The sequence below is a fragment of the Anopheles gambiae genome, chromosome 3 (genome assembly GCF_943734735.2).
Source record: "Anopheles gambiae chromosome 3, idAnoGambNW_F1_1, whole genome shotgun sequence".
In the NCBI taxonomy this organism is placed as follows: Eukaryota; Metazoa; Arthropoda; class Insecta; order Diptera; family Culicidae; genus Anopheles; species Anopheles gambiae.
Window position 1 is genome coordinate 18,116,184 of NC_064602.1, and position 26,622 is coordinate 18,142,805.

The window sequence follows — 26,622 nt, forward strand, 5'->3', positions numbered from 1 at the left end:
CAGCCCAGAGCAAACGTATAATAATCGTCTCGAAACAGTCTCCTGCCGGTTGGTTGGTGTCCTTGTGGTGGTAGGAGGAGTGGAAACGAGTGGGAAAATTTCGGGGTCGTTCTGAGTTTTCCGAGGTGGGAAGGATGAAGGTCCTCGGTAGGGGCGCGGCGAGTGTTAGATATTCGCTATTGAATTATAAATGAACTAATACCATAACACCCTTTGAATGTTTGTCCGCCCGGTTGGTTTGGTTGTCCCGTGCCATCGGTACCGGCAATCGTACTCTGCTTAAGGGCCGCGTGTGTCTGTGTATGTTCAAATCCGAATTCGAATCCGATGGATAGGAAACGACACAAAAACCCCCTCGGTAAGCGATAGTGGTAGAATTGGAAAGGAAGACTCAGATCTAGCAAATAAAAAGAAGAGCATACGAGGACATCGTTTGGTAAAAAACGGAACTTTTTCTGCGATCCTAAGCAACCGAGCGAGAGAGAAAGAAAGAGAGGGACAGAGTGAAAAGTCCTAGTAACGGGGTGGTATCGCCGCCCGTTTGGGTTTTGCAAGCGAATAGCGATAGCGCGCTCGTCATGATTGGGAGTAATATTTGAATCTTTGATGGCTGCTGCTGTTGCCTCGCCGCTTCTATGAAAGAACCGGCTCTTGGTTGGCATCCTCACCGACTCCGGCGGTTGCAGGGGGGGCTGGTGTTCGATCACGAAACCCCGCTCCGTTTATGGCAGTTCGTTCATTACTATTTGATCGGATTTTTATCTCAAATCCAACATCTCGCGTGTGTGTGTGAGGGATGGAAGTCGTCTGGAGTGGAGCAGCAGAAGAAGGGCACGCAAAGGCACCGCGCACGGGCATGGTAGTAAATCGCAATCGAAGGCCACCTCCCCGGCATTATGGTAATGTGTAGGGGTGTGTGTGTGGAGGTGTGGAGATAATAATCTTTTTTTTTGTTGGGCAGTTATTTTGGGATTTTTTAACAGCCACCCCATCAGCACCAGTATAAACGAAAATGCTTTCCGCACAAATTGGAAGATCCAAGTCGTAAGAAAATATTTTTTCTAAAAGCACCTACAAACACACACACATGTATATGGTATGGTGGTGGTGCTACAGAAGAGCAGACGAGCTTTTGGGAGTGTGTCTTCCCTTTCCCAAAGACGTTATTTTGCCATTGAAGCAACAAACATAAAACATTGGAGATCTGGCTGAACATAATTTGAAATCGATATGAGCGACTTCGGAGAGAGAGATTCAAGTTGGGGGTGGTAGTGGTTGGGCGAGCTTGGCCAAGACACCACCACACACCTCTCGTGGCCAAGAAGACACACGGCAAGTCTTCTTGGGGGAGCTTTTAAATGTCAGAAGCGGTTCCAACTCCCGGGGCCAGTTCCTTCTTAATAATTTACCATCCAATCCGTTTGGGCGATGAGCGCATCCATCGCATTCATAACAACAGACACTGTGCACGCAATCGGCCAATTTGGAGTTTCAATTCTAAGGACAAACGCGTGTTTCATTGGGTGAGGATTGGAGGCGAAAACTATGTAAGCAGATTAATTATCCAAAAACAGGACGCCTCTCAGAGAAGTGCTTTGAAATCAATAAGCATTTGTGAACTCGTGCTGGCTGGAATTAGCTGTCGAGGGAGGAGATAAGTTCTCGATTCACTTCTGTAGTAAAAACATATACATCACACCATCACACTATGGGAAGTCGCTGGAGTAACTTTTGGAGCTGGAAGAGGAGGACGAAGGAAAGGGCCCAGAAAATTGCCTCCGTTTATAAGACGAGTGATTTAATGCGCAACACTCTCACGCACACACACACTTTCCGGGTGTGGGGAGTCGGTTGGCCATTGCCGCCATCGCCTAGAGTCCACCCCCGCTCCGGGTGTGGGGCTAGGTGGAAGAGTTGGAGGGGGGGTACGCATGATAAACGGTCGTCGATTCCGGCTAGTAGCAGTAGAGTAGCTGCTTCTTTTGCGTTTCCTACCATTTGTCATCGTTTCAGTCCCACTCCACGCCATCGCTTCCAATCGCTCGCTACTGCTACTGTATGCTGGCCACTCTTTCCCTCTCTCTCTCTCTATCTCTCTCGCTCTCTCCTTCTCTATACTCTGGTTTATGTTGCTAGACGGATAGTTTTAGTCTTTCTCCGTTTGCTGTATCGCTCTGGGGCTGCCTCGGCTCTGGTCGGTTTGGGTGTCGCACTGTGTTGCCAACATGTCTGCCTTCCCCAAAAAGCTCCTCACACAGCCCTCCTTGTGTGTGTGTGTGTGTGTTTCTATTCAGAAAGCTGTGTGACTGTGCTCCGCTCCATTCACGACGGGATTTTGCTCCATTGCTCTGTCTGTGTGTGTGTGTGTGTTTGATGGAGAGCATACGAAGCGATGGCCTTTTAGCTTTTACTACTTTGGCATTCCCACCTTCCTCCCCAACTGCCTCGCAACTGCTCAGTCATTTCAGTCTCTCTCTCATCGTCTCACACCCAATGTATCTATCAATCCCCCGACCCCCCCCAAAAGGCACACAGGAGGAGAGGAGGGACAGGGTGGGTTGATGTTTTTCGTGAAAAGTGATTCCGGTTGAGCTGTTGATGATCATGATTAATATCGAAAATTTGTCAAATATGATAATGAGCATCTCGTCTCGCCGCCCAGCTTCCCCACGCGCAAACACACAACACACACACAAACACGCCAAAGTGTGTGGTGGGGGGAGCGAGGAGGGTGGTTGACGATTGTGCATGCAAACATTGTAGAGTATGCTAATCTCTGTAGCATGTTGCGAGCGAAAGAAGCAGAGTATCAAATCGTTGGAAAGGAGCTGGAAAGGGAGGGAGAAGGAAGAGAAGGGGGAGGGGGGGAGCTGTTGGTGATGGAGTAGAGATGTCGATGAGAGGCGGTTTTGGGTTGGTTAGATTGGTCGGCCGGTCGGTCGGTCGGATTCCTCAAAAGAGGCGCTGGACGGACAGAGTGTGGTGGGAGGAGTGGCAACGAGACGGCGGGAAGAAGGGGTCTGAGCATTTCGTAAAGTAGTGATAAAAACCTTTAATTCGGACACGGTCGATGGTGCGTGTGCGGGAGTGGTAGTGTGGGAGTTAGAGGGCAGTTCCCAGAATTGGTCAAATTCTAGTCGCCGTCGCCGTCGTGGAGTTCATCTGCGGAAGTGTGTATATTTAACCAAAAAAATAGAGAAAACACGCGCCCAAGAATCGCTAGCAGCGTCCGAACACGACCAGTTTTTCGTCTCTGGGCTCGCAGTCCGACGAGATGAGATGCCCTATTGCGGCTAGCAATATGTTGGCATTCCATGTTGCTGTGTGCCCGCGCGAAGACGCGACTGACTGGCTGGTCTGGTCGCGTCTCGGTGCTGGAAAGCAATACCGGTTTTGTTGGGTGGTGTGATATGCTGAATTTTTATCACCCCATGCTCTCTCGACTCCGTAGGTCCGCGATCGCGTCTTTCTTTTTTTTTTTGCTGTGGACGACGATGTGTGTCGAGAGCTTCAAACCGAGGAGCAACCAATCGACCCTATCGGCTCCGTTACAAACGTATCTATTGCGCAGTTTTTCGGTCGCGCCCGCGTGTGTGTCATTCATTCAAGTATACACGGTGGCAGGACTTCTTCATTCAGACATGCCAGCAGCAAAAGCAGCTTCGACCGAAAGTTAGCTCATCGTGCGAATCGTTTTCCCTTTACCCAACAAGCCTCGGGTTTGCTTCCACGCCGGTTTTGTAGTATGACCTTTGCGGAGCTAAAGGGACAATCGCGACACGCCCGAAGACACGACACGAGGCGCGGGATACAGCAGAAGAAGAATGCCCGAAAGCGAGATAGGGAGTGGCGATTTAAAACAATCTTGGCGATTACTTCTACCGAATGACGGAATGGATGTTCTTTTTTTTGTGTTGTTGCCTCCTAGAGCTGCTCTCTCGAGTTTTGTGCAGCAAGAACTTAAGAAGAATCGTCCGGATAGCGTGCGCCCGCTTACATTACGCCTAAGATTCGGGAAAGTGTGGGATCAAGCGAAAGCTATCCATTAATCAAGCATCATCTAGCCATCGAGAAGTCTAGCCCCCGGGGCGGAACACCGAAAGGGAGATTTGCACGAGGACGACGGACACTGGGAACAGCTCGCCGGAGGATGGCGACGGTGGTGTGAGGTCTTTAATCGGTCCCTTTAAAGTTCTCCCGCAAGACTAGCGGCGGGTTTGGTGCATAAATCACCGCAGCTCCTAAAGTTTGATTTCTTGTGACCTCCCGGGGGAGGGTGTAAAATCCATTACTTAGCGCTTGGGATAAGGTTTTTTTTGTTTTTCCGTTTCGTCTTCTACTGTGGCCTCCCATTCTGACAATGTCCTTTCCGCCCACGGAGCTTCACGAATCCATTAAGCATAATTAATTCTAATTCGCCTTTCAATCCTTTCTCATCTTGTCATTCGTTCTTTCTCTCTCCCTTTTTTTTGCTACAGTACGCCCCGGAGGAGTACACGCACGAGAGTCCGGTTACGGGCGGGCAGCGATACACGTCCCCGAAGGCGGGCGGCGCACTGTACCAGCCGGAACCGTACTACGACTCGCCCGGCGGCTCCTGGTACCCGTCCTCGTCGAGCGGAGCGTACGCACCACATTCCGGTACGGGTGGCGGCGGCGGCGGTGGTGGCGGCGGCTACCACAACGTAGGTCACGGGACCCATCTCGGTGGGGGCGGGGCCGGCGGTGGCCCTCAGCACAACCATGACCAGTACGCGATGTCGCCGGTCGGTGTGCCGCACATGGACGGCGGCCATCTTTCACAGGTAATGTATTAATACCGCACCCGCGCTTACATGTTGACTTACGGTTAGAATTGTGGCGAAAAACGACCTCTAATTTGCATTCTTCTTCTTTTCTGTGTACCTCATCGGTTGTCACATCAACACTCAACACCCGATCGCTGCTGGACGTTGTGTCCCGTTCCAATCAACACCTAAACGCTACTGGGGATGATGATGATGCTGGTGCAGAATCAAACGCAAGCACTTCCACCGATGAGCACGTTCCGGGGCAATAACGCGCAGATACCGCCGATCGGTACGCAGGGCCAGAACTCACCCGCAATCTACAACGCGCTCGCTGGCGGTCACCACAACCAGCATGCGCAGCATAGTCCAATTGTACAAAACGACACCCTGGTCGGCAAGGCGCTACAGACGGTTAGTATACGATATGCGGTAGGAGATTAAGGTGATGTTGGTTACAGTGTGTGTGTGTGTGTGTGTGCCTCGCATGTTATGATCTCACTGGATCGCGATCGGTAGTTGCCGATTGTTCTTTATTGTGGTTGTCAACCAAAGCATATCAAACAACAGCAAAAAAAACATTAGCAAATATGAAACCATGTACAGACATTTCTAACAAGAGATATACTGCTTGTGGTATGTGGTAATGGTTTTGTATGAGCAAAAACAGGAAAATGAACAAACTAAAAAAAAGCATTGGGTGTTGTAATGGCCTACCGTCGTCTGCAGACACACACACACACACCCTTGCGGACCAGTATAAAAACATAATCCTTTAACATGGTCTTGTATTAATTCGTTTCCTCTAACTCCCTCCCCTGTCTGCGTGCCTCACCCGTTTGTGTCCCTTTTTTCTTCTTTCCCTCCACTAGATGTACCCAACCGATCAGAGCATTAGCAGTTACGGTTCCAACCCCAACACGCCAGTGAACTCACCTCCACCGCTCACGTCCCAGCAGCAGCAGGCACAGCAACAGCAACAGCAACAAGTACAGCAGTCCCAGCAAGCGTCGCAGCAAAGTATTCATGCCGCCGCCGTGCCGGCGAGCGGCGGCTCCACCGTCGTCGTGCCCGGCGGTGGCGTTCCCGCGTCCGTTGCGTCGGCGGCCACTGCGGCGGCCGTCGCGGCGGCGGGCGGTGCCTGGCAGCAGATCAACCCGGCGGTGATCAACAGCAACGGTGGCGGCCCGGCCGTACTCAACAGCCTATCGAACGGTTCCTACGCGCCCGAGCTAGTGCATCGAGGACTGCCCCATATGGTAAATTGGATTGGATCTTTTACATACACACATACCCGTAAACGAGGCGCGCTGCTTTTTTTTTTTTGTTTTGTTTTGTTATACACCTCTTACTTTGCCTTCTTTCTTTCGCTCCGTTTGTGTGGGTTTTTTTGTTATTGTTGTTTCTTGGTGCCCTTTTTCGCGATGAGTTTTATCGTGTATCAATTTGGAAAAGCTATTTGTTGTAATCGATACCTGACAAAGGACTTGTTGTCAGTTTACTAGTTGTAAGAGTGGTTTTTGATCTAATTTTTGAAAGTATTGTTGTTGTTTATTCTTTTGTTTGTATTGTTTAATCACGATCATGATATAATTATCGTGTTTTTCAAGATTTTGTTTTCTTTTTATGGCAATCTGACGATCAAGCGTATTTTGGTTTTATATATTCCTGTATTACTATGATATTTACATATTTTATATCAAGACTTGTTTCAATCTTTTGTAAAATCGTTTTATCCATTTGTAAATTAGCATGTTTGCAAGATTTTTCGTAATGTTTTCAATTTATTCGTAATAATTGTAAATTGCTTTTATTCTGATAAAGCTTACGCTTCGTTTTGTACCAATATCTGAAAGTAACAGGTTGATCGGATCTTTTCGCCGGGTTTGAGTATCATTCCAAACATCACTTTGCGTAAAGATTAGTCACATTTGCACCTAAATGCTTTTTTCCTTTTGTGTTTCTATACTTAACTTTTTTAGTTTTTTTTATTCATCTTTCGAAACAAAATGACTTTCATGTTTCGATACAGTTATTCTCTTGTCAAATTTGTTTCTTTTGTATGGCACAAAACACCAAAAGTACCATTGTGTGTGTGTATGAGCGTGTTTGATGTGTGGTTTTCTTTCTTCTTCTTACACTCTTCTTTTTCTTTTTTATCTCTATTTGTTTTAATTTGATTCTCTTCATTTGATTTGAATGCGTGTTATTTCCAACAATTTTTCGTTGATGCATGTTTTTTTCTTTCTTTCTTTCTTTCTTGTGTTTATTTCGTATCTCGTTCCCGTGTAGGCCAACTCTCCCGAGATACAGCCGCTAGATGAGGCGATCGTGTCGCTACTAAGAGAGCATGAAAACGTCACGGTAAGTATGGGACAAGGCTTCTGGACCCAGATTGTGGATGGAGGGAAAAAGAGAAGGAGCTGCTGAGGAGCTGTGATGATTGCACACAAAATGTTAAATGTCGAGAATTCCTGTACCACCAGCGAACCACATCTTCGCTTTTGTATGGCTCGCGTGGTGTCCCTCTGTTTTTTCGGGGGCAGAGGTCGAACGCGGGCCACTCATTCGTTCCTTTTTTTTCCAGTGTGTGTGTTGCACATCATTACCATTTTTTTGTGTGTTTTTTGTTGGCTTAGCATGAACACTGTTGATAGCGGAGGCTGTGTGGTAATGAAATTGTAGCATAAGTGTGCTCACATCGCCAGTAAAACCGAATACTACGTCTCCGTGTGTGTGTGTGTGTGTGTGCTGTACAGTATCTTTCTCTGGCTCTGGCATTAATATATCGTGCTACATTAATTTTTGTTGTATTTATACAGAGCTTTTTACTCCCTCGATCGTAGCTTGTACGAAATATTGTAAATTTGTATGCATTGTTAACTATTGTCAAACTTGAAGGTTGTTAATTTGATAATGCCGTACGCTTCTTTTATTTGCGTTTGTTTTCATTTGCTTCCGATGATATGGCCTTTTCGGTCATATTGTTTGTCTTTTCCGCGCTCCTGCCCGCGCCGGGTTATCATTTTGCCCGTCACGGAGGGCAAAGAATTGTGCGACATTTATGTTTATTATTCCGAATTGACCCTATAATCTGGTTTTTTCTCTCTATCTTTCTCTCTCTCTCTCTCCCTCTCCCATCTTTCTCTCCCCCGCAACAATCTGCCCACAGTCCCTGCAAGGGTCACGCATGGAGGAACGGCTGGACGATGCCATCAACATACTGCGAAATCACTGCGAGCCGCAGGTCGGTGTGTCGCTCTCTTCAATCGACCCTGCCGCGACCGTCTCACCGTACTCGACCGGCAGCGGGCCGATCATTCCACCCTCCTCCCAGCTGCAGCAGCACCCGGACGCGCCGGCCGAACTTTCCACCGTCCCCGTGAAAACGGAACGACTCCCCGGCAGCGGCCCGGTCTCGGTGAACAACAGTAAGTTTCGCTTTCGCCCCATCGCGCCCCCGCCCGTTTATTTGCCACACAAACAATACTGATAGGTGATTTACTATAAACGTTATCATCTAAAAAAACAGTTTATCATTTATCCTCAGAGAAACGCAAAGAGCCTCCAGATTCCGATACCAAACCGAGCAGCTCCGTGCAGGGTTCGGCGAAGGGTGCCAAGCGGCAGCGCAAGTAGTAAGTGATTCTTTACAAGGTTTAGTCAGCTCGCAGTTGGGGGATGGGTCTTGTTGCCGCCAAGTGGGTGTTTTGTGGGATGGGATTAGCGGTAGCTCGGAAGTGTAGTTTTTATTTTTTCTGGATTAATTTATAAAATCTTGATTTGTATGAATTTATCCGGAAATTGAGTTTTTTTTTACTTCAGTTTTTTGCTTGCATTATTTCCCTTTTTAGTTGTTCAATTCATAACACAGTTGTGTTTCTGTTTCTTTTTTCGTTTCATTTTACTATTTCCTTTTCTTGCGTTTAACGTTTTACGCTACGACGTATCTGTTTGCGATGTGATACTTTGACGTCAACATTCTAACTAGTAGTAAAACCTCGCGCAGTTGTTCCAGTGCTGACGACGACGATGACGACGACGATCTGGACCCGTTGGCAAAGGATCGAAAGGAGCGGGAGCGAAGGCAAGCCAACAATGCACGTGAAAGGTAGGTGTTGCTTTTACGACACATTGTGTGCCCAAGTGACAAGTGTATTAATTTTATCTTCTTTCTTTTTTGTTGCACAGAATACGTATTCGGGATATTAATGAGGCGTTGAAGGAGCTGGGACGCATGTGCATGTCGCACCTGAAATCAGACAAACCACAGACCAAGCTGGGCATACTGAACATGGCTGTAGAAGTGATAATGACTCTCGAGCAGCAAGTGCGAGGTATGCATCAATTTGTGACTAGTTTTGTCTTTTTTGTAAAGAAACTGTTTATAATATTAATAATTATTTTCGGTATCTTAATTTCCAGAGCGTAATCTAAACCCGAAGGCGGCTTGCCTGAAGCGGCGAGAGGAGGAGAAGGCCGAGGACGGTCCGAAGCTACCCCCGCATATCCTACATCAATCAGCCTACCCTACGCTACCTGTAAGTAGTGGTCTGAAACAGGAGCACAGGGATCTGTAGCCGGGCACAACGATCAACTGCACACCACTGAATACTAAAGCTCTGATTTGTTTGTTCTAATCCATTCTCCTGCTGCCCGCCGGTACGCTGCTGCGCTGCGGATTGACACCAACAACAACCTTCCAATGACACACCAAAACACAAACACACACCGAACCACTCCAACCCCCTACACCAACACTCTAAACACCCCGATGGATGTTACGCGCGCGTGTGTAATGCAGGGTGCTCCGCCAAGTCTACCGCACAGTGGACCACCACAATAGCATACCAATTTTACCTGCTTTATTCGAAGATAACAAACCACAGCACAACTCTTACGGGCAGAATCCGCACAACCAGTCCAATACAAGTAATTAGATAAAAGAATGGAAGAGGAAGATACTTGGTGGTCTATATCCACGGCTGCCAGGAAGCAGTACAGCACACACACAAAAAAACCTCCAGAGGTTAAGAAAGGAGTTTAGTTTAGGCGTAGGTATGTGTGTGTGTGTGGGGCAACAAATCGATGCGAGTGAAGCACAATAGGAAAAATGGAATTAAAAAAAAATGCTGGCATGTTAGGACGAAGCACGGAAGCATAAAGTGTACATATGTGAAGCGCTGGAAGAAACGCAAGGAAGAAGTAAGATGCTGTACGTGTGTAAGTAGAACAAAACGTGTTGTATAAACAACGACAAGGAAACGGAAGGTAGCACTAGTAGTTGCGGCGTGTGAAATGTATCACACACGCGCACGTGTCAACATGTATTTCAGCCCGTTTTCAGTCGCGCGCAAAACATTACAAATCCCTCTCCTCCGTCTCCCACTACTGTTCAAAAGCTCTCTCACTTTCACTGGTAGCGGCCACTGTTGGACAGTGCGAATCAGCGGACAGTGCAGAAGGAGCTGTGTGCGTCTTTTATACAGCGATAGGCAGAACGCAGGAAATACTTAATGCATAAAGTATTTGGTGCGATGGTGTAAAAAATACGTTCAAACTTTTTTGTTTTGTTTTTTAAGCAATCAATACAACACCCCGTGACAGCGATTGAACGCCCCGGTGTGCAAGAAGCGTGTGTGTTTTAGGTGAACCAGAACTAGGCTAGGGCGATTTTATTGCACACAATGCACGCATGGCACGCGCAACTCGGGGCAGAAAGTGTTACAATTTCTTTGCAAATAAAATTAGCGTAAAACATTACGCTAGCAGCAGATAGCAACAGCAGGGGGAGCTGATAGAGGACTATTTTTTTGTTATTAATTCGGGGTGACAAAAAAAAAGAAAAAAAGAAGAAATACACAAACATAATCGAACGATTACAGTACATCACCCCTGAACAGATTCCTAATAGGACAAGGACAGAGAGAGAGAGAGAGAGATGGAGCGAAGCGACATATGTGGAAACGTTATAGTGGAAAAGAAGAACAGTAATAATATCTTTTAGTATTCTCTATATATATATATACACACACAACATATATATAAACTATATCGATATAAAACCAACAGCAGAAAAAATCAAGAAGGTCGCGGAAGGAATGTGTAGAGAGAAGAATGAATTTCCATGAAATCAAGCCATGAATCGATGAGAGCGCGAGCGCGCGCGTTTGTACCACAATAGCGAGATCATCATTTTCTTGACGTAGTAAAGGGAGCGTATTACCAGCAACGTTGTTAGCGAAGCGAGTGATTGAATCATTCGTCGGAAGGGTTTAGATCAGGGAAAGGAATTAAGCACCGCCACCATTAACTATTGGCCAGAAAAGGAAAGAGGACAAACAATGCGTTCATATAACCAGTGAAAGAAGTTTATGCTTCTGTCTGTGGGTGTGTGAGAGAGAGAAAGTGTTCGCAAGCGTGTCTGATGGTAGGAAAATGAGACATTTCATGGTTTTGGATCGAGAATCGATTCACCCGGTTTTTTGGGTCCAGGCCGCCGCCGGTTTGAATCATATCATTTTTGAGAGGATGTTCGAGACTTAAACCAGTACTTAGTAAGTTACCAGTTACCAGTGTACTTATATCGTAACTTGTGTCGACGAGGATTCGCTTTTTCGTTAAACTATTGTTCTTTTTTGAAACTGTGTTCATTAGTAGCGTGTAGTATGCAGCAGAGTCACTTCGAGCTGTTTGAGCTTTGGTTTGAAATGCACCCTTTCCCTACCATCAGACGCGCCAACAACTTTGCGTCTGGACAGTTCCTCAGGAACCGAATCAATGATAACCGTGAATGCCCGATAATCAACGACAGTATTTATATTATTCAACACATGTTTTGTTATAGTGTACAAGTTTTCGGTTTCATGTGTATCAAACACGAAAGCTTAAGCCCTCAAATGAAGTCGAAAGCTTCAAATTAAAAGGCTTGATAGTTAAACATCACAAGACAATTTTCGTAAATGACCATCACACAAAGCAACACACAAACAATCAATTAATTATACCCTTTTTAATTGAAATATCGTATAAGAAAATTACATCACACATTATCGGAATGCCATAAGAATGATAGTATTTTGCTGCGTTTGATATAATCTGATTGTGTTTAGATCACAGAAAAACTAGAAGGTTTAGATTTTTTTTTAGCAGCATTAAGCAACTCTTTTCCGGTGGCGCTGAATGATTCTTTTTTTTCCTCAATTTCCCTCAACCTAATTTTGCTGCGTAGATTAAACGTAACGAATGATCGCTAACTTCAAACTACTACGATCAGCTCGAGGAGCAGCGCTCTTATGAGAACTGTAAACTAACTAAACGCGCCAAAACAGTGTTTTTACAAAGATGTGATAAAAAAAATGTTTCGTGAACAACAAGTGTACGTGTGTGTGTGTTTCTGTAATGCTAGAGAGCAAAAGGAAAGGAATAGAATAAGGAACTCTTCAGGAAGCAAGAACGAGTGCAACGATTTCATACGGCCAACCTTCTAGACAAATCAGTCAATCGTGAGAGGGGAAACGCCTCTAACATGTTTCATATTTTCTATTTTATACTGCTACGTTCTTTACAATGATATGTCTATGAAAAGTGTCAATGATTATTTTCTGCAAATGTGTCGCGACACATCCGTGTACGTGTTGAACATTGATGCAAAGATTCACTGTAAAGCTCTTAAGTGCGATGATGGTGAAAATGTCTCGATAGTATTATTCATATTTCTAGCCAAACTTTCTAGAAAGCAAAAGTATCAAGACATTCTCAATCGTTTCATTAAGTGTGTCGCCACGTGTTAGCAGAATCCATATAATTGACAGAAACTACAATAGCATAAGCATTGTTTCAACTTCAATTTTACATTCATAATTTTCTCACTACTACTTTCTATTAGTAAAGCTAGGCTAAATGGTTCGTTAAAATGATTCTGAGTTTAATTTCTTTCATTTTGCTCTTACATTGTTTAAAGCACACATCGCCAATACCCGTTTGCTAATAACTGCTCCACGTATTTGTGTGGATTCAGTGGTACCACAGGAATGAGAGAATGAAAACGTGCTCGTGGTGTGTTTATTTTACGCGTTATAGTTTTCTTATGATTTTTTTAAAAAATGAAATGCATGTATAGAGAGAAACGTTCTTTATGTATACTTTTTATATAGTTTTTTTCTACCGATTCCGGTGCGGTGTTTTTATTATCTTCCATTTGATTTTGGTATTTTGTTTCCAAAGCAAAATAGAAAAAAAAACAAGGCTACAAATGTGTAACAGTGAACGAGGAGAGAGAGAGAGAGAAAAGAGCAAGAGTTAAACGTCACATGTGTTAGGGATTTATTTTTCGCCATTTGATAAATATTCTGGCCTTCCAATGTTCGTTTTATGTTAACTGCTATTTTAATTATTTTATTTTACCATAGTAATAACTTTTAAGGTGACTTATATTAGATGAGTGCGTGTGTGTGTGTGTGACGAGATATGCTGCATGCGGCAGAAGTCACAAAAGCGAAAAATAATCAATCAACATTAGGAAAAGAAAGGAGGCAAACACCCCGACACACATCACACAGCGCCCGTTATGCCGTTAAGCGGTGTTGCGGCGTTAGGTTAGGTTAAGCGAAAAGAGTATTTTACACACGCACACACAACTGGAGTACATATTATTTTCTAAACGATGCTTTAGTTTTAGTCTGTCCCTTATTTTTCAAGAATGTGTTATACATACACTTGCTTTTACTTTGTTCTTCTAGTGACAGAGACCGAACAATGCTAACCTGGAACTGTGTGTGGTGCTTTCGCAAAACACAGTTGATTGGGTTTCTGTTCGGTAAATGGTGTTACAAAATAAGGATAAAGCAAAGAAAAGTGTATGAAAATGATGGTGCAAATGAAAGCTAATATCAGTAAAGTGCAAATGAAACACTAAGTAGCGGGGGAAAAAGGATGCACAAAAGTTCTGTTCCTCATTTTTCATGGATTTTTTTGGTTTTTGTTTGCTCTGTTTTGGGACACACGCGAAATCTGTGCTCATGGTTTATACTGTTTCTTTCTTTTTTTTCTACAAGTATTTTTCCCTGTTTTACATTGCTTTACCAAAGGCGCCGTGCTGGTGGTTTCGATTGCACGATGGAACGTAACACAATCCTGCAACACACACAATACACAATCGTTCGTCATGCAAAAACGCTCGTCGTACAACGAACACAGTATATAGACAAATCAGAAAATGGGAAGAAAACACTAGCAAAATATCGAAATGCGTGTGCTCAAATCGATAACGCAGTTTTGTTGCTATTCAAAGTAATAATTAAAAATAAACAACCAAGCCAATGCATGAACATCCTCCAACAACCAACAAGAAGAACGAAATGAATAACGAAATAGATAAAGCAAGTGAGCAAACAAAAAAAGAAGCAACAGTATAAGACAACAAGTAGCAGTTCCATTATAAGCGTAATGTGTTGCAAGAGCAAATCAAAAAAACATTTATACACACACACACAACAAAATCCATGGCAAATCGTAAGGAAAAGAAAAACAAAATGAGAAGGTAAAACCACACAGAAGTAAAAAAAAAATACACACACAACACAATCATTCGAGAGAAATGGCAGAAGGAAAGGGAACGTGACAGCAAAAGATGATAGTTGATAAAATGGAAAGAAAACACGAATGTGAGATATGATAACGTACAGTGATGTAATGATAATACCAGATGGCTACGTTTTAATGGAAAATTAAAAAAAGGAAAAAACACAACAAAACAGAAAACATACAAAATGAATCAACAGCATGAAAGAAGAGGAAGAATAAGAAGAAGTAGGAGAAAGAAAAAAAATGAGGAAAAATCATTACAATGTATATTATGTTATTAAAATAAATGTGCCATTTTTCCATAATAATTTTCGTGCCTGTGTCAAGTGAAGTGAAGCAAGAAAGATATCCGAACTAGTGAGGTAAACAACCCCCCCCCCCCCCTCAACAAGACAATGTAAGCAGTGGAATCGTATTTATTCACACGCGATGGTTGCATTTTATTGAACTACCGTTTGAAAATCACCTAAATTTAAAACGCGATGATTTAAAAAACAAATGAAATACATTATTTTCCCTGTTTTTTTTCCAGAGCACTCGTCGGTTTCGGAATGAAACACGAAAAGAACCTCCTTTCAACCTCCAATTCCCGCACGCTACACAAGCTCCCTAGTGATCAATCGTGGGCAACGATTGTATCTTCCGATGGGCACGCAACTTATCCTTATAGACCGGCGGGGCGCCCGCCTTTATCTCCTTGCCCTGCAGCATGACCACCGTCGCCGCCGGATGCAGCTCGTTCGAGCGGAATGCCATCTCGTCACAAAAGTTAGCCGACATGGTTTTCGTGAGCAGTGGCGATTTGATCGGTTTGCGAAGGATTCGCGTGCAGGCCGGCGAACGGCGCGTCGACACCTGAAACAGCGAGTTGCCGGGGAACTGGTGCGGCAGCACGGCACTGAACGGATCAACGAACCCACCGGTACCGCCGCCACTGCCCACAGTGCCACCACCACCACCGCTGCTACGTTCGCTGACACTTTCGAAGGACGATTTGGAGCCGCCAGTGTCGGCCGTTTTGGGCTTCTCGTTCGCGCGCCGCTGCTTCTCGAGCTTGACGGTTTGGAAGTTTTTGATAAAGTTGCGCGTCGATTGGGAAATCATCTTACCGTCCAGGAGCACTGGAAAGCGGGGAAACGCAGAATAGAACACATTGTTTAATGGTATTTGTAGCAAAAGCATGCATGATTGTTACTAACGGAGCTTGTGACCGGCCGCTGCCGTAACCTTCTCGCGATAGTGCACATCACGCTGGGCCGCACAGCCTTGCAGGTCGAGAACGCGCAGCGAGTAAAGTGCACTAATGACGGGCGTAATATCGTCGGTGGATTTAAAATTGTTCTCGGAAGCGAGCAGTATCTCCAGCTTCCACAGCGGCTCCAGCGCATCAATATTGGCCAGCTTCAGCTTTTTTATGTTCAACACCTTCAGATGGTTCTGTGGAAAGTGAATTTCAAAAACAAGTCTTATCATATGCCTCACAAAACGTGCAAAATGGATGCCTTACCGCAAGCGCACACAAACATTCCGGATCAAAGTCGAACCGGGCCGCCCCGTCCAGCTGCTGCCGCTCGATGTGCAGCTGTTCGAGCTTCTTCAGGCTGCCCAAATTTTCCAGCCGCGTTATTTTGTTGTAGCCCAGGTAGAGCTGTTTGAGATTTTTCAGCCCTTCGAGGTTTTCGATCTTGCGCAAATTGTTCCACTGCAGGTAGAGGTGCGTTAGGTGCGCGAAGGCGCCAAGTTTTTCAATTTTGCTCAGCTGGTTGTTGTGCAGGTAGAGGACGAGTATGTTTTTCGTCGGATAGATGTTGCTCTGGTGGAAGCAGATTGGTGAAATAGTGGGGAGGAAAAAAGCGTTCAACAAAAACTCTCCGTTAATGTCAAAGGTCACAGGAGAGGAAATAGAGTTTTAGAGGCAGCGGAGGACCTTCACAAATGGTTCGCGTGAAAGTTTCTTCCCACGAAGAAAGTTTTTGAAACGCGGGAAAGAAAGCACATGGCTTTTGTGCGCAATTATTCGCGTTTGATTTGGCGTGTGCGGCGATGACCTTTTCAATCCTGACCGTCCGTGCTCGGGCCCGTGCTGTGCTCTGACAGCTGTGCCAAGGTGGGTCGGAACCTTGGCCGGGGGGGAGGGAAAGAGGGACGCGAACACATACATTGGAGGCGCATGCCGGTGAAAATGCATACGCGAAACACATTTCTCTACATTATAATTGTGCCTTTAACCCCAATTCTTTTCAAGTATACGCGAGCGTTCGCACACATGGATCGATTGGAATGGATGATAATATGTGCTGGAAAACGGAGATTATTTTAAATTCTATTTATTGAAGAATACTCACTATTTTGGTCATATTTTTATCGTTCAGATAAAGGTGCGTTAGGTTGGTTTTGGCTTTTTTGGAAAACACTTTGTGTTTCGTCATGGTTGGAACGGGCTTTTTCAACAGCTGTTTGCTGTTCCGTTCAACCACCACTAATTCAGTAAACTCTGTTTGTCCTTGCACAGTTCAAGATCGTCGCTTTTTTGTTGCTACCTGCACTTGCACTAAAAGTTGTCCAAAGTTGCCTCAATACCAACACCACAATGCAATCCTTCGCCTTTAAAACTAAAACTGCCTGCCTGCCAGCCTGCCTGCTTTCCCACTGAACGGAAGGTGAAACTGAAACCCAACGCGGCGTACTGGTTGGTTTGCCTAGTTTTCGGCTAGCTTTTTTCTAGTTCAAGAGAACACCTTCACTGACGACGAACAAAAACGAACAAATTAACAAACCAGTCGTCCTGAGGGAAAGGTTTCGTTCAGGGGTTTGGTGGTTGTCCGCGTTTTACGGGAAGTGGTATCGTACTGGCTAAAGGGCCAGCAGCAGAAAACTAATTTGAAGCGGCCGACGAAAAGTAAACAACTTGTCTTAGCGAAACGGGCAACTGTTCGCTAGTAACGGTTGCTACGTCTGGCCATTCGACAGGCTTGTTTAATTGACGCCCGTCCTTTCTACTGAAGGGGGTGAGGTGATGTGAAAGGGGTGTCTTTGGGATGAGGACGCCTGGTTGTTTACAGCTTTTCCGTAGTGAGAAGGATAATTTGTAATGAAAGTGGTATTTTTACAGAAAATAGGTAGATTGCTGGCTAAAGCGTGCTGTTTGTTTTGTAAAATAATGCTCTAATAGTTTTGAATATTTCAAATTTGTTTGTAAAAATTACACTCCTGAGCTGATAGTGAGAAAATAATTTGAATTCTCCAGCAAGTGAGAAAACTGCTCGATTGGCCGGGTCGAAAGTGAAACAGCTCGAAAAAACTGGTCGCGCGTTGACAGTGGCTGTCAAAAAATTGTTTGTCATTTCTTGTGTACGAGAAAAAGCGAAGAGGTTGTACAACGGTCAGTGTCGATTTTTGTGTTGATTTTTTAACGTACATCATTGGTTATATTTGAGTAATTTGCCTGTTTTTAATTCATCTAAGGGGTAAAACAGAAATTTAATTCGACTTAGATGCAGTGAAAAATTAAGCAAAAGGATTCAAAATAACATTTTACAGGCAAATCTACATGACGTGCTGTTGCGCGCAACTGTCAACAATTGTGTATCTTTCTTGCACCTTTTGTCATCAATTGATTTGCTTAACCAACCTCCCCGTTTGCATACTTTGAGTTTGTGTTGAGTTCGCCGCCGCCGTTTGATTACTCTGGCAAATATTGTAGAAAGTTGTTGCATTTCACAGAGAATTAGCCCAAATTTGTCTGCAAGGTAGGTGAATAGTCAGCACATTCCGTTATCCTTTCTTTGCAACACGTTCGAGAAAAAACAAATTCGTTTGTTTTGTTTGTTTCCCGGAGGTTTGCTTTGTCATGTCACACATAACCTCAATGGGCGCTTTGTTGACGGTAGTTTTCGCTATCCTTTCCACAGATGTTCCTGACCCGCTCCGAGTACGATCGTGGAGTGAACACCTTCTCGCCCGAGGGTCGTCTGTTCCAGGTTGAGTATGCCATCGAGGCGATCAAATTTGGCTCCACCGCCATCGGCATCAGCACTCCGGACGGTAAGACTTCGGATTTCCCACGTCCGGTCCCAGGGATGATGACGGGCAGAATTTTGATGTGTTCCCGTTCCCCTTCTTTCAGGTGTTGTGATGGCGGTCGAGAAACGAATCACCTCATCGCTCATTGAACCGTCGAAAATGGAAAAGATTGTGGAAGTGGACCGGCACATCGGTTGCGCCACCTCCGGACTGATGGCCGATTCGCGAACGCTGCTCGATCGGGCACGTATCGAGTGCCAGAACCATTGGTTCGTGTACAACGAGCGAATGTCGGTGGAATCGTGCGCCCAGGCTGTGTCGAACGTGGCCATCCAGTTCGGTGATGGGGACGATACCGATTCGGCCATGAGCCGACCGTTCGGTGTGGCGATACTGTTCGCCGGCATTGAGAATGGGGAGCCGCAGCTGTGGCATATGGATCCGTCCGGGACGTACATTCGGTTCGACGCGAAAGCGATCGGATCTGGTAGCGAAGGTGCACAGCAAAACTTGCAGGTTCGTATGAGGCAACGGAGCTAAATATCCTTTCTAGTAAGCGACTTGATTTAACACTTCAATTGTGATTTGTTTCAGGAATATTATCTGCCCACAATGACCATAAAGGAAGCGATCAATCTGGCCCTCAGCACGCTGAAACAGGTGATGGAAGAGAAGCTGAACTCGACGAACGTGGAAGTCATGACGATGACTCCGAAGGAACTGTTCCGAATGTTCAGCAAGGAGGAGGTGGAGGAGTACATTAACAACATGAGCTAAATTAGGGGCGGGGCATCGTTTTGCAGCTCCCTTCTCTGCGGCTTCTCTTTTCACGCAACCACATTCTAAGTGATCATCATCTCGTGTTTTTAAAGCGTGAATGCCTGAGAGTTGTGGCGGAGATTGTGAGTTGCAGCTGGAGAGCATAGCTTGGGTGTATCGGTTAACGTACGTGTCACATCGCGGTTAAGGGGAAGGACGAGGACAGCCGTTCTCGTTATGGCTTTTTTTTCTCTTTTCGGATTCGGCTTCCGCTCGGAGGCAATGTGAAGACTTGTGTGGTGAGGCAGAGAAGTGAATAAAATTTGTTTAAGAAGTGAAAAGGAATGTGCATTTTTTTAATGTAGTGGAAAATGTATTAGCAAATATTGAAGTGTGTTCAAAGCTGGAGTTGAGTGTACCATCAATTTGTTGAACAACTGTATGGTGCAGAGCAATCGTGTCCTACTACAGGCTTCATACCTAGTGTTGGGAAAATTGAAGTTTTCGTCAGAATTGATTCCGGCTAGCTCCAAAGTTTTCTGGAATCGTTTCCGGATAGTAGGTCTGGAATCAGTTTCCGGAATGGGAATTGGCTTCGGAATCAGAATCGGTTCCGGAATCGCAATTGGCTTCGAAATCAGAATCGGCTTCGAAATCGAAGTCGGTTTCGGCATCTTTATAAGATTAGGCGATTGGATCCATTTGATAGCCGCAAAGAATCCAGTTTACTTATAAATGATCCATTCTCATGGGGATTCTCGGACTGATTTCGCTTCTGAAACTTCTTATTTAAATTCAAGAACTGATTTTCATTCCGGAGCTAATGTGAATTCTGAAGTCAATTCTGATTCCGTTTCCAGAGCAAATTGCGATTCCCTAGTCGATTCCGATTCCGGAGTAGATTCCGATTCCTAGGCCAATTCCGATTACGGATTCGAAGTCAACTCCATAATCGGTTCCGGAATCGCCTCCGGAATCGCCTCCGGAATCGGAATCAATTCCAGCATCAGAATCGATTTTAACATCGGAATCGGCTCAAAAATCGATTCCGAACAGGGAATCGGAATCGGGTAGGTCCGACTGTTCACAACCTTTTTCGATCTGTAAGCCTTATTTTTCTTTTTATTTGTTGCAACGAACATGACCTATATAATGCATCTATGTACATAGCTAGTTGTTGCAGCTTGATATATTCCCTAGCCAAATTTCCATACCTTTTTATGGTTAGCTCTCGTTTTTTTCCACGAATTGAATCTGTAGCGCATGCATTACACAACGTCTGGATCAAATAGACCAGGCAAATGTTTTTAGTGGTACGAACTACAATTGTTTGCCAATTCCTGGACAAAATTTAAAACGATGAGGAATTGATGATCTCTACGAAGAAGTTTGTCACTCAGTTGCAAAAAAAAAGAACGTTGGCGTTGCAATGAATCCGGAAAAAACAAGAACTGTTTGGAGATCTCCGAAGGATACATTGGTTATGGTCTGTAATCAGTGATACTAGACTAATACTCCTCTTAATACGAGTTTTTATTAGCAACCCTATACTCTGGATCATCTTGATCGAAAATATCCAACAGATCCAGTTTGTGAAGATCTACTTGATCAACCGGTGACCGGTTTCGGACACTCCTGAGACAGGCCAAGACTTGTTGAAGATCACATCCCACGAGTAATGTTGCTCTGCCTATGTGAACACGTGCATCACAGAAGAACCCCCTATGCGATACGAATTGGACCATTCAACCTAATTCGTCACTTTCTCAAGATGAAGGTTAACCCCTGAAGGCCATCCTGTAACAAGATCAATCTCATCGAACTACTAAAAAGTAGAAATTTTGGAGCTAGCTGATCTTTTTTTTTATAACCAATTTCAAATCCGTCACAACGTCAAACTTTCCATTACCGTCCGTCATGGTTCTTTACCGATCTCTGTATTGCACACACAAAAAACAACCCATGTACCATGTATGCGCCCCCTTTGTCCAGGGTATTTAGGGCTGTCTCGGCGTGACTCTAGTTACCAAAGCTTTTGACACGGTTCACGGGGGCGCCGGCTAGTGTTTCATCTTAAGATCCCATTGCAAACTGGGGCTGCATCATGTACCGAAAGTGGAGCAAATGTCAACCCGTACGGAATCGGAAAAGTCCTATTGACACACAGTGCGACATGGGCACACCACTACTGCCACTACCCCTGCTGGCAAGATGGCACGCAAAAAAGCACCACTAAACGAGACGGGCGCCCCAAAACTTACGTAAAAGCGGCACGACACGTCGGCCGGTCGGAATAATGTACCGTGAGAAATTACCCTTCCCCAACTCTGCAGGGGGGGCGATCGCACATCGCTCTCCCTGGTCTAGAAGTTAGTGGTGCATGGAGAATGTGTGTCTCGGGTGGCGCAGACAAACACACGCGCAGAAATGAGTTATGTACGGGTGTAATGAAAGAAATGCTGTACGTTCGTTCGTTCCGTCAAAGAAGTTCGCCAGGTTTCGCTGCAGTCAACGACAATTGACCGGTATTGCAATAGAGACACACACACACCAGGGCACAGGACACAGCGTATTGAGGTTAAATGGTAGTAAAAGCATAAACGAGCAGTAATTTTACGTAATTATGACAATGAGAAGGGTGCACTGGGTGGAAGAATTGGTGCCACAAATGGGTCTTAACGATCATTGGACCCATTTCAATGCTGATCGAATGAGTTATTCACTTCATCTTAGTGAAAAATAATATATTTAAAACAACAAAGTTACAGCACATCCAGCAAACGGCTCGCTTTAAACTGATCCTCCCTCGATCGTTATGCGATTAAGGCGTCGATGATCGCGCATACATATGTAATTTGTTTCCATAAATATTATCCCACCTTTGCCACCTTCCAACTCCCACCATCATTACGATCATCGTCATCATCGTCATTGGGTGTTGCTGCAAATTATGCAGCCAACCACTTACACCGGTCTGGAACTTACTCGAGACGATCGTGGAGGAGCCACGGACCATTTCTTTTCCCGGGGCCGGTGTGCCGCAGTTAATGCATTGAATGCAACCGAACAGAACAATCACTGCCGTTGGTTGCGAGTGGGATGAATGCGAGTCTGTGTGGCGTGCGATCATTGTAGCGATCCCAACGCGTCGGTGCGATGTGGTGGTACAACACACGTCAATTAGTAGCACTTGCACAGATGTTGTATGCTCCCGCTTGTACGTGGAATGACAATAATGGTGATTTATGCTGATCGTTCAACTATTTACCGACGCAGGGCCCGCTCTCTGCAAAATGATGCATTTGTGCAGCATTCCGCGTGCAATGCACCCCTTCCCCCCGTGATGGCTATTAAGTGAGTGAGCATGGCTTCTGTTACGAAACGAATGCGAAATTACTGTGGAAGGGTGTTTAACTGATTGCTGGTGCTTTTGTTTCGAACTCTATTTAATTATGCAAATGCAATGAATGATCTTTGATTTGTTGGGTGTCATTAAAAGGGAGTTTAAAGGTACTGCTACTGCTGATGTAGTGTTGATTATTGATTATGTTTGACTTACTCGGTATAGCGATGTGGCAATTAGGTCACATTCTTCTCTTGGGTTGATTTCTGAATTATTACACTTCACATTGAGCTAATTAGAACCGTGTTTTGTGGGAGAGCTTTATGATATTTACTCCCTTTCGATGGTTAAAATTGACTATAGCGACAATTGTTGACTAATTATTAATATCTGTAGCCATAATTGGCACTGGGTGTACATTGTGGTGCATTAAATCGGTCATTTGCATAGATCTCACACTCTCTTCTTTCTTGCTCTCCCATGTACAAACAAATCTTATGGTATTGACCATCAGCCGACAACGGTAATCTCCTTATGGTTGTTGTGGTTTATGGATAGTTGTTTTATTTTTCGGTTTTGCCATTCAGCCCGCATTCGCAGTGCTTTCGCTTGCAGCTTAACGAGCGGTAGTTAATTAACTTTTTTATACATCTAGCTATTAATGATTGGACAAGTGATAAAAGCTTGGGGATAGTACGATTTGCTTGGCCAACGTAATCGTAAATGTTTATGGGAATTATTATGTTCTACTGTTATGAATTCTTTCATATCAGCGATTTCTGTCGCTGTTGTTTGCTTTTGGTATGGTGGATAAGTGTCCGAAACTGCGCGCGGTTTAGTACCACTTTCCGTTAATCAGCAATGCCAGAGCTTCTGATGATTTTATCTACACCATCTAGCCACCTCAACTGCCACCTGGATGTATGGTACCTTTCCCGGTCATATGGAGGTTTTCCACGATTTTCTGTGCAATGAGCTTACCAGAGCTATTGAAATGTCGCGAGTCGGCCAACCCAATATTATTGTTTCAAGAATTTTGATTTATTAGACTTAAATAATTACTCCGTATCTTTGACGTAACATTTTAAAATGTATCATTTTTAACATTGCCTAATTGTAGGCGTTTATTTGTTTAAAATACGTTTCAAGATTTACATACCATAGAAAATATCTAAAAATCCTAATGAAACACGTTTATCTACATGAGGTTGTCTAGTGTGGCTTGAAATCCATAAAGCAGAGAAATTATTAAAAAAAAAACTAATTAATGAATAGTTTAACTTGCTCCACAGCCTTAATGTGCGCCTGAAGATATGCAAATATTAAATTAAAATAAATATTTATGCATTTTACAGAGTATTTAACAAGTTTTTGCAAGTGATTAAGTCTATTAAAAATGAATATCCCAAAAATCCTCACCCATAAGATATAAAAATTGAAATCCAAAGAATATTGAATGTGCACTGCTTTCTAAGCCCAATTTAGCAGAAACTGTATGAGACATTCAATTTTAAGTGTCATCTAGTAGATCATCTAATATTATTGCTACTAATTTTTTTCACAGTTTCCGTCAATCTGGATATTATTTTGAATGTGCTAACACTAACCTCTTCTCTAACGAAAGCATAATTGCAGCCATTTAGGCGTTGACATTAGATTGGCTTTACTTAGCGCCTAAATGTATACTATAAATGATGATTACGGTATTTTACCGTTTGTAACGACCCAATTTAGGTTAAAAAAGACAATCCAATACAATTTATTCAGATTGAAATGATGAGGATGCCACAATAGATGATTCGTTGGAATCTAGATTAAATCTAATCTAGTTTAGCACCCTTTAAATTTTGCAATAATATTCGATAAACAAACAATTTAAGACTACAAATCAATCACCCCACATCCTGATGACAATCCATAGCCATTTACCTGCACAATTACTGTAATCGAAAATATTCACTTCCTCAAAATTTACACGTGCACCAAAAATCAAACAAACACTTCTATCCATCAACCACATATCCACACCATTTCCTATGTGGAGCAACGAAAATAGATTTTCCCACCCTACCCAACCACCTTCCTCAACAAAAAGTCCCTCCTTTTCCGCTCCCGCTTCAACATACCGGCCAGTCGCGGTGCGTCGCGTCCATTCACCCGCAGAGGGAAATATAGCCGGTGTGATTAATTTACGCTTTCCATTTTCCGTTTAGTTTGGTAATTTTCTTCGATTATCCATGGCCACTTTTGCCGGCCCCGAGGCCGGGATTAACTTTCGGTCAAGCTCGGAAAGCAGGAGAGAAAAAGAGAGAGAGAGAATGGAATGGAATCGACTCAGCCCCGGTTGGAGCTGTGGCTATGGTTTATGCTTCGGCTAGATTTATTGGAACACGGCAGATTATCGTACATTGTGCACCGGATTGCACTGGAGACGGTGCCAGTGTTTGGGAGGGTACCCGTTGGTGTACCAAACCTTCACATTTTAATGGCCAATAATTGTTATTGCTCTGAGCATGGTAAGGTGCAGCACGCGAACGTTCGAAGATGTTTAATTATTTATTGAAACATTTCATTCCTTTTTTTCGGCATTGAAGGTTGATGCGCCACGAATCAATCATTCCGGTGCACTGAAGTATGGAGAACATTTACCTTTGGTGCATTTAAGAAGGCTAGAAAGGGCTTTTGAGAAGACAGTTTCAAGCAAACTAAACCATTAACCATCCTTTAATGCGTATTTATTTTTATAGCATAATTTAATAGTTGTACCTTTAGCTAATCCACCCTTTTATTGCATCCCTTTGCACTAACTACGAGCCCAAGAGCAGTTAAGAATATAAACATATCGAAGTAAAAAGCAATCAAGCCATGTTTCTTTCTTTCTGCAAACAGCTCCCCCCCATATGGCACCTTCCAGAAGCTTGGCCGTGCCCATTGTGCACATAAGTTATGCTAACGGCATAACGCCTCCGAACGCGCATCAAGCCCCTGTACGCGTGTGTGTGTGTGTTTATGAGCTTTGGTGGGGAGAAGACAGGGGTTCGCTTCCTACGGTGTCGGTCCCGCGAATGGCATCGTTCAGCTTGCGCCACCTAATTGTGCCTCGGTGGGCCTCCTTCCCCTCCCATATTTTGTTGTGTTCGCCATTGCGCAAGGTGGTCGTAGGCCACCACGACCACGAATAAAATCATAACCTCACCCACCCCACAAACGATCGCGTACAGCGTGCTTTATGATCGTAATTATTTTAATTAGATTATAAGTCGCTTCCTTCGGACTCTCCGGGGTTTCTGGTGCCAGCGCTGCTCCCGCGGTACGTACGTGACCCATTAAAATGAATCACCGGTTCGAACCCGACAGCAAACAAGAACAAAAACCTTGATGGATGCTTACGGACGTCGTTCAATATGCTTACCTTCCTTAGAAAAAAGCGAAAGTGGCTTCCTCACCTACGCCGCAAGGGTGGAAATGAACACTTTTGCCTGACGCCGGACACGAAGGTTAGGCCATCGCACAGCAACGCGCTGCTTGGAGACCAATTAAACGCATTCGCAAGACGTTTGCATTTTGGGGCCGGTTCCGGCATGATTGACGATCGAGGGAAAGGGAAATGGGCTTTTTTTTACGAAGGGCACGATGTGTGCCCGATGCAGCACCAGAAGGAAAGTGCATTTGTGCCAAAACCCGGCGATAGCAGTGCGCAGAGTACGGGAGAATTTGCTTTAATGTTGGCTTTGCGTGCGGCGCGCGGAATGGAGCGGACTATTTTTCTGTTGGCGCACAAAGAAAGGTAAAGGATTGTATGTTTGTATGGATGAATTAATTCAAAGCGTAAGTTAATTGTAATAAATGGTGCATAATTAAACAAGTTTGTAATGAACAAGGTTATGTCAGAGAGTGAAATGTTAAATTTGTAATTAAAAGTAACACAATGATAACTATGAATTGCAATATCGATTTTGAAGAAACCTCAACGAAGCAGATCACTTAACCATTTAGTGTGAGCAGTTGACAGTTTAGAACAAGTGAAGTATGATGTTATACTATTCCTTGAATTCTTCAATATGAAGAGAGTATTCCGAGTTTTCTACGTTATTATTATAGAATTTGGTGGGTTTTTAGGCAGCT

General features: G+C 44.3%; 3 protein-coding genes across 10 annotated transcripts in view; 2 read left to right on the forward strand and 1 right to left on the reverse strand.

Annotated features, from left to right (window-relative positions):
* The window catches only part of LOC4577964 (protein daughterless), a 69,396-nt gene extending 54,716 nt beyond the window's left edge, over positions 1-14,680 (forward strand). Inside the window, exons 3-12 of one of the 8 annotated variants that reach the window (XM_061653943.1) lie at positions 4,479-4,805; positions 5,013-5,201; positions 5,660-6,046; positions 7,080-7,151; positions 7,960-8,218; positions 8,338-8,425; positions 8,779-8,898; positions 8,979-9,124; positions 9,213-9,328; positions 9,592-14,680. In XM_061653943.1, the coding sequence (XP_061509927.1) occupies positions 4,479-4,805; positions 5,013-5,201; positions 5,660-6,046; positions 7,080-7,151; positions 7,960-8,218; positions 8,338-8,425; positions 8,779-8,898; positions 8,979-9,124; positions 9,213-9,328; positions 9,592-9,633 (1,746 nt within the window). In that variant the 3' untranslated portion in view covers positions 9,634-14,680. Of the gene's footprint in view, positions 1-4,478; positions 4,806-5,012; positions 5,202-5,659; positions 6,047-7,079; positions 7,152-7,959; positions 8,219-8,319; positions 8,426-8,778; positions 8,899-8,978; positions 9,125-9,212; positions 9,329-9,591 lie in introns of those variants that run through there. The other 7 variants (XM_061653941.1, XM_061653942.1, XM_061653944.1 and 4 more) reach the window with 7 other exon arrangements.
* Positions 14,681-14,770: 90 nt separating this feature from the next.
* LOC3291820 (protein phosphatase 1 regulatory subunit 42) lies at positions 14,771-17,384 on the reverse strand. The gene is made up of 4 exons (XM_557978.4): positions 16,718-17,384; positions 15,880-16,185; positions 15,572-15,809; positions 14,771-15,493 (listed from the first exon to the last, which is right to left on the reverse strand). The coding sequence occupies exons 1-4, from the start codon at positions 16,799-16,801 to the stop codon at positions 14,982-14,984; spliced, it is 1,140 nt and encodes a 379-aa protein (XP_557978.4). The 5' UTR covers positions 16,802-17,384; the 3' UTR covers positions 14,771-14,981.
* A 332-nt stretch (positions 17,385-17,716) lies between these two features.
* On the forward strand, positions 17,717-19,495 carry LOC1275676 (proteasome subunit alpha type-5). The gene is made up of 4 exons (XM_061655350.1): positions 17,717-18,121; positions 18,284-18,416; positions 18,499-18,911; positions 18,990-19,495. Exons 2-4 carry the CDS (start codon positions 18,284-18,286, stop codon positions 19,170-19,172), a joined length of 729 nt encoding a protein of 242 aa, XP_061511334.1. The 5' UTR covers positions 17,717-18,121; the 3' UTR covers positions 19,173-19,495.
* Positions 19,496-26,622: the final 7,127 nt, after the last annotated feature.